Below are 7793 nucleotides of genomic sequence, written 5' to 3' on the forward strand. Positions count from 1 at the left end.
CCCCCCCCCCCCAGCCGCGACCTCGACCTCGACCATCAATGCCCATGCGCAACATACCAGCTCAACCACCACTCGCTTCCTCTTAAACTTGACTGAAAAGGTGATTGGCGTAGCCATGCCAAGCGTGTGGTGTGCGCCGTGTAGATGAGTGTGACAACAATCGGTCCCGCCACCGGCCACTAGCTGCTGGCCTGGCCACCGGCCACCGGCCACCAGCTTCTGTAGCTGATGATGGTCGACCACGTATCCCACGGCCGGATCAGCAGTATCAGTACTCGCTCCGCCATGTGCCGCAACATCCGCCACCCGCCCACTCTGCTACCGGTACTTTCACCGACAGCATCACGTCTGCCGCCAGGAACCTTGCCCGCCACACCTGGCCATGACTGCCAGCCCAGCGCACAAGGGGGAACCTGAGGAGGCTCCCCCGTCATGCCTACCTCTGTTCTACTTTGAGACTACCCACCCCTGATGGTCCGATGGTCTTCATCGGCTTCCGATCCTCATCCTCACCCTCCTCCATCTCCAAACCCCTGTCCACTGCCTTGCTCACGAGCACCACACGTTCGATCCCCTCGCACCGCTCACTCTCAGACTCCGGCTGAGCACCCCGTCCACTGCCAACGACTCGTTGGAGACTACGTCACTCAACTTGATCACTTGTCCTCCATTGACACATGCTGCAGTCTCTTGGCAGGACACTGGGCAGAGGCGCGCGTCCAGTGGCGTCAGCGTGGCTGACTGGCGGTGTAGCCGGACGCGGCATGGCCGACGCTGTCTCTGGTGGCGGCAACAAGGCCTCGGCGGGCAAGAGCAGCAAGAGCATGACGCACACTCCGTACTACATGCTTGTCGGCTTGAGTCCGAGCGCAAGCGGCGAGGTAGTGCGCAAGGCGGCAGCGGCCGCCGGTGTGCCCGCAGGCGCTGCTGCACCCACACCCGATCAGCTGGCTGCGCTCGAGCCTGATGCTTTGCACGTGCTACAGACGCTACGCTTGCTGACCGACCCGGTGGTCCGCTCGCGGTACGATGCCGCGCTTGAAGCCAAGCGCGCAGCCTCGTTTGTGGCCTCGGATTGGGATGCTGGGCTTATCACCCGCGGATCGTCAACTGCGCTCATCGAGCCGGCTCCACTGCGGACCCTCGCCCAGCACCGTAACATCGTCGGCTGGGGTGCAGCATTGGCGCTGGTTGGCGGCGCTGGCGTGCTGGCTGCGGCGTCATGGGACGAGCCTGAAGAGTCGCACAAGAGCTTTACGCCGGATGGCGACGAGCCGCTGTTCACCGCCAACGTGGCGCGCCGGCGGTTCATCGCCGGCCTGGTCGGCGCCACTTCGGGTGGCCTGCTCTCGCTCATTGCGCCGTCTGCCGGACGGTCGATCACGCTCGTTGCTACCTCAGCCATCATGTTCCGCTGCTTTGTCACCCCCTTTGTCGCTGCGCCAGGCATCGAGGCCTGGTCAGGATGGCCGGGCGTCTACGCCAACCGCGAGGCTGTGGCCGTGGCCGGCGGCATGGCGCTGGGTGCGCTTGCCGGCTTCCGCCGCGCGGCGCTCCTTCGCTCGGCACTCCGCGCTGCAGGCGCGTGGCTTATGCCATCACCGGGCGTTTCCACCGCCGCCGGTGCACTCATCGGCATGGTTGCCGGCAAGATGGTGAGCCCACTGCTGGGCGATGAGTTCATTTCCGTCAACTTTGCCGCCCCGCCGCCAGCCCCGCCTACTCTAGGCGATGAAGCCTAAGCGGCTTGGCCGCTGGTAGCGCACAGACTCGCCGCTGCGACACCCGCTGCGCCCTGCTGCGTGGGACTGTGGTGCACAGTGCCGCCGTCAGGTCACGGAACGCGTCGTTGAGCGACTTGCCCCGCCGCTTCGGCCGGTCTGGCAACGGCGACTTTGCTCGCCGCTTGCGCGAGCCATGCCGCACCTCGAGCACCTCGACTACCATGTCCACCATCTCTTTGCTCTCGTGCTGCCCGCACCCACCGGATGCTGCCGCGCCACTGGCTGGTGGCGTCTGCGACAACCGCAGCACCGGGCCCAGGTCATGCTCGAAAAAAGGTCGTGAAACAGGCGGGGACGGACAGGGTGCTGCTGGTGGGCGCGATGGCAGGCGACGTGTCGGCACCGGGCGCGACGACTTGTGTGTCGAGTGCAGGGAGTGGTGAGGCATGTTAAAGCTCGCTCCTCTACGCGCGCACTCACGTTGACGCCGAGTCGAGTGAAAGCGACGACGACGATGACGGCGATGGTGACGAGTCGTCATGGATGACAGGGATTTGTCGGCCGGGACTCGCCGTTCGCGGCTCGACTTGTGCCGTACCGTCGTCGTGCTGCAGAGCGGCAGGCTGGGGAGGCGGGTGCGCCGAATGGGTCTCATTGGAGAACTCGTTCAGCCGCGGCGAGTCGAGCGGCGCCACCGAGGCGCCGGTTAGCGCTGCCGCATACGAGCCATCAGACAGGCCACTTTGGGTTGGGTGCGGCTGGTCTCCCGACTCGACTGCGGTCGCTGTGGCAGCGGCATTCGGGGCGGCGGCGGCCGGCACGGCAGCGTGCCGCGGACCATCGTCGCGGCGCATCGTTGGCTGCGTGTACAGCTCGTATCCGGACCGCGATGCATGGGAGCTCTCATCAGCTTGGAACGTACCATGCATGCCAGCTTCAGGGGCTGGCCGGGCCTTTGGCTGGCTAGGCCCACCGGTTGGCTTGCTAGTCTCGTTGGGCGCGAGTGCAGAGGACGACATCGCATTCGGAAGGAGCGATAAAGGCAGCACCCGGCTGGGCCGCCCACGCTTGGAGGTCGGGTTCCCGTCACGGTCGGCCATAAACGCGCGCTCGCGCTCACGCTGCTCGGCCAACTCGGCCACCATGGCGTCGTTTGCACCACGCAAGTGGCGCAAGCGGATAAATATAAACATGTAGTAGCCAAAGGCGACGAGTGTGACGCAAAAGACAATGATGTGAAGGGCAGCAACGTCGAGATGGAAGAGGATGAGCAGGGCGAGGAGCGAGGCGTAGGCAATGGCCTCGAGCATGTTGCACGACAACCAGTGGTACGGCCATTGGCGGACATGGAGACAGAGGAAAACGACGACCACAAGCGCAATGAAACAGCAGGCAGGGTGTCTCGGCCCGAGTCGACGTCGTACGGGATCTGGTAAGCAATGACCGGTGCTACCAGCACGATGGCGATCTTGCGGGCGACAATGACCAGCGCCGTGTAGTATGCTCCGTCGCGGAACGAGAAGATGAGCGAGGAGTAGCGGTAGAGGATGGACGGCGACCGCTCGCGATACATGCGGTTGATGATGTAGTAGAGGAAAGTCGGAACAGTGGTCGCGTAGAGAGTCAGGAAGATGGCAGCAAACGGGACAACAACCGTCCACCGCGAGTTGTCGACCCAGCAGCGGATGTCCGGCCGCGACACCATCGACCAGTGCGACGAGTCGTTTGGCTGCTGGAAGCACATAAAGTATCGTGTCAGGTGGCCAAGCACCGCCACAAGCATGAACCGCGAGAGGTAAAGAAATATCGAGGTGAGAAAGTTGCGCCCGATGACCGACCGGGTGATGTGGAAGAGGAGTGCGGCGACGAGGCCAACGAGGACCGGCGCGATTGCCACTATGATGCCAACGACCTCAAAGCCGACCGCGCCAAATATGCAGTCGAGCCGGAGGAGCTCGATGTTGAGCTGCAGCGTCGACGCCGCATAGAGAAGAATCAGAAACGGCGACGACCAGCCGCGGAGCGACTGCAGAATCGATGCCACCTGGAGAAACTCGATGAGGATGGAGAGGAGCGCAAAGGCCTCACGGAGCTTGCGCTGGTTGGTGTTGAACACCACAATGGCGTTGGGGTATCTGGTGTAGACTGTGGTCACAGCCACGATGACAGACACCACGATGAGCACCGCAAAGGCCAGTGGGAGCCACGGAACCGGTCCACAGTCGAGACACTCGTCGTGCGACGCGTAGTGCCCACTTGCACACTCGCCACAGAGTATGCCACCATACGACGGCGCGCACAATCCCGCTTCTCCGCCTGGGCACGCATGAGCGGTTCGGCACAGCATGACAAAGGTCGGCCGTGCGGGATCAATCCAGTAGCCCGGCAAAGCCCGCGGCTGACTCTCGACGCCGTGCGCGTTGTAACCGCCGCTGCAGATTGCGCCAATCGGACACGGGAGGCAAGGCGCATATTGGGCCTTGTTCACAATGTCAACATGCTCGTATGCCGGGGAGGTGGGCGACACGGTTCCGTTGGTCACCTTCTCAAGTGCCGGCAGCAACCGTGTGAGGTCGCGGTACCAGCCCGGCGCACAGGTGCAGAGTGCTGAAGACGTTGCACCGCGAACAAGCGTGTCCTCGTTGACCGGGCACTGGGAACAGGTGCTAGAGCCGCGCCCTGTGGTGTACGTCCCGGATGGGCAGCGGATGCAGACGCTCGCGTTGGTTGCAGCATACATGCCGGCCTCGCACATGGCACAGCTTGCGGCGCCGCGGCCCGAAGACGAGCCGGGTGGACAGGGCAGACAGAGCCGCGAGCCAAGCGGTGCGTACGTGGTCGACGGGCATGCGTCGCACGTCCGCGACGCCGGGTTAAACACCCTCCCGATCGGGCACGAGCCGCAGACCAGGCTGACAGCCGTGTCGACCACCACGGCATCGTCCCAAGAATGGCTTGGTTGCATCTTAGCCTCCAGCCAGAGCGTCCGCATCGGCATGCTCGCCGAGGTGCAGTCGACTGGCTCGGCCTCGACCGCAACATAGGCCACTGCGCGGGGCGAGGAGGCGGGCGGCCAATCCGCGGTGAGCATGCCCGCCCACGACACCGGCGAGCCGAGTGGAAGCTCGTCGTACAGTTGCAAGTCGGCGCCAAGGTCGATGCTGGTGTACGCACCAGGCAGCGGATACGGGAGGAACATGCCACCAACCAGCGATGAGCTGGCAAAATCAATGTCGTCGATGCGGCGGAGCCGGACGGAGCTGAGCAGTGCCGGCGCGCCGACGCCAGCGGGCGGCGCGAGGCGAATCGTCACATTGCTGGCCACCGAGTCGGGTACGACGATGGAGAGTTCGACAATGGTGAGCGAGTCAGCCAGAACATTGGATGCGTTGACCGAGACATACGAAGCTATCAGCGCGTCGGGCAGCAGCGACCGTAATTCCACCGTTGGCGTGTCTGCCACTTGTGGAACGTGGACAGTGAACGGGTAGGGTCCCACCAGCCGCGGCTGGTTGCACGAGATGGAAATGCAATCGGTGAACGAGACCGAAAAGGTGTCAATGCCAAAGTAGTCGCCGTCGGGCTGGTAGAAGAGTTGCGCGGGATAGTCGAATATGACGCCGTTGCGCGGCTCGACTTCACCGACGAGCTTGATGGCCTCAAACCCACCCCAACTACGGGTCCCGACAGTTGTGTCGAACCGGAGCGTGATCGTGTCGACAGGGTAGCGGAGGCCACACACATCGGTTGCCTGCCACACAAAGTACTTGGCCGGAAGGTCAGTGAGCCCTTTCCCGCGCCAGACTGTGGACGGCGGCGTCTCGGGATGGAGAGACGAGGAGATCTCAAGCGCAGTAGCAGTCCCACCGGCGTTGCACTCGTGGATCTCGATGCTCTGGATGTAGACAGGCGTGGCAAATCGGACAGTGATGTACTCGGGCCCATTGTTGGGGAGCTGAGACGAGTAACAGCTGACAGGGAAGCCGTAGATCGAGGACTGAGGCGGACCAATGATGGCGCGTGAGCCCCATATGTCAACGTCGTACTCTGACGAGAAGGCGACAACCGAGTCGACCCACTGTTCGACCGGTTCGCCAAGCTTCCACGACTGATACGGCTCGTTGTAGACAGTGCCAGGCGCTGGTGCCGCACCGGGCGGCGCTGGTGCCACGCTGTACAGCGTACCATGTTGCGGAAGGGCAGAAATGACCACCATGTACACCTCCGAGTCGACGTCAACGACGGCAAGATCGATGAGCGTCGGATCCGAGTCCTCCATGACGGTTGCGGCTGGCGGCGTCATGAACTTGGGCGCATCGTCGACTTCAACGACATCAAAGACATATGTGAAGAGCGAGGTGGCAAAGCCAGACGAGGCCAGGAACTGCACTTCAAAGCTTGCAAAGCTTGTGCCAAATGCGTCGGGAGGCGGTGCAAAGTGGGCAACGAGTGCATGGACGTCAAGGCGACCAAGGGCCGAAGCAGCAACAAGTGGGCCTCGGAGCGTGGTAGGCTCCGGAATGAGGATCGAGCCATTGGTCGGCAGGGCAGTGACGACGACCTGGAGGTCGTAGACGGCAGAAGCCCACTGGCTCAAGTCGTCGTTGAGTGAGAACAGAGTGGTGGTGTCCTCCAACACAGTCACTACTCGGGAAGTGGCTGTCGTTTGCGGCGGAAGCTCGGTTCGAAAGTGGACGGTACAGACGCACTGCGCAGCGGCCGGTCGTGCGTAGGAGAAACTCCACTCGGGTGGGTGGGTAAGGTTTGTGGCCGGGCCGAGCGCCGAGCCGACAATCGGGAGCATAAACGGAGTCGACACCGTATTAAGCGCCATCGCACCGCCCGAATGCGCTAGCGAGATCGACGCCGGCAGCGACTGTGGGCCCGAGGTTAGTGAGCTCCCTGCGGTGGCGTCGATGGCCTGGTAGTCGATGCCAAGCGAGGCACGCTGGGCCGCGTGCGACGTTGTGGCAGTCGAGTACGCTTCCGAGCCGGGGAGCAGGTCGAGGGATAGCGGCGCAGTGCCGGTCGACGATGCCGCAACGCTGACAACGAGCGGACCGCCAAGCCGAAGCGGAATGCCAGACGGCACCAGAACCGGCCACGCACTGGCATCCGTCGAATTGAAGGCCAGCGAGGCACCGGTGATGCGGTCGGTGACAGCATTGGCGTGGGGTCCATCTTCCATATCAAAGTACAGCGCTAGGGTCGGGTCGGGGGTGCCGAGATCGACTGGCGCGAGTGTTGCAGCGAGCATGGCTGACTTCTCCATATGTGCGACCGAGTACACGCGCAACTCGTCGATGGAGCCGCGGAGAGCTTGCGACGGGTCAAAGCCGCCACCGACAACGTCTTGGTCTTGGCCCAACACCATCGAGCCGGAGCTCGGAAGGGTGGCGTTGACGGAGGCCTCAATGAGTTCGTCGACCACGAGCGAGCCGTCGGCCCACACACGAATAAGCCCATCGGAGGAGCGCCACGCAACCACGAAGTGAGTCCACTTGGCCCATGACGTCGACCATGTGGCGTTGGGCGCACTGCGGACGCCGTGGTGATCAAAGGCGCTCGTCGAGCTGCTGAGCAGCGAGGTGAACGGGTAGGAGAACCATAGCGAGTTGTCGCTCTGGGTCGTGGCGTACGACAAGATGGTGAAGGCCTGACTCGTGCTCTCGCCATCGATCGACCGAATCCACGTAGAGACAGTAAGCTCGGTTGACGGAAAGCCCGAGACAATGCCGTATGCGTACGCCTTCCGCTGTGGACCAAAGTCGAGGGCGTAGCCGGAGCCGCAGCACCCATCAGACGCGGAAGCGCACGCCACCAACAGAACAAGGAGCGCAGCCAAGGCCACGCCCCATACATGGACCGTCCAAACCTTCATGGTCATTGCTTTTAGGGGCAATGTCGACAACAGGAGGAGTGGTGCGATGCTCAGCAGGCTTTGGCTTTGGCTGACTCGGTTCAAAGCATAGCTTGTGGAAACGTTTGCCGTTTGCGGGCGAGTGAGCGCCATCAATGGAGGGAAGGGGGAGGGTGTGGGGAGGGTGTTGCTGTTAAATTTTTTGTGCC

The 7793-nt window shown here is 63.0% G+C and overlaps 3 protein-coding genes across 3 annotated transcripts in view; 1 reads left to right on the top strand and 2 right to left on the bottom strand.

The window, feature by feature from the left end:
* Positions 1–141, bottom strand: part of AMSG_05816 (uncharacterized protein) — a 2761-nt gene extending 2620 nt beyond the window's left edge. Inside the window, exon 1 of the mRNA XM_013901765.1 lies at positions 58–141. Within this exon, the coding sequence (XP_013757219.1) occupies positions 58–117 (60 nt within the window). The 5' untranslated portion in view covers positions 118–141. The remainder of the gene's footprint in view (positions 1–57) is intronic.
* Positions 142–2200: 2059 nt separating this feature from the next.
* On the bottom strand, positions 2201–7605 carry AMSG_05818 (C-reactive protein 1.1; the record flags this gene model as incomplete). Its single annotated transcript, XM_013901766.1, has 2 exons — positions 2201–3025; positions 3142–7605. 2 exons carry the CDS (start codon positions 7603–7605, stop codon positions 2201–2203), a joined length of 5289 nt encoding a protein of 1762 aa, XP_013757220.1.
* A 20-nt stretch (positions 7606–7625) lies between these two features.
* Positions 7626–7793, top strand: part of AMSG_05819 (kinesin motor domain-containing protein) — a gene marked incomplete at its 5' end in the record, with an annotated part of 2676 nt that continues 2508 nt past the window's right edge. Inside the window, one exon of the mRNA XM_013901767.1 lies at positions 7626–7646. Within this exon, the coding sequence (XP_013757221.1) occupies positions 7626–7646 (21 nt within the window). The remainder of the gene's footprint in view (positions 7647–7793) is intronic.

Source organism: Thecamonas trahens (genome assembly GCF_000142905.1).
Source record: "Thecamonas trahens ATCC 50062 unplaced genomic scaffold supercont1.27, whole genome shotgun sequence".
Lineage (NCBI taxonomy): Eukaryota > Apusomonadida > Apusomonadidae > Thecamonas > Thecamonas trahens.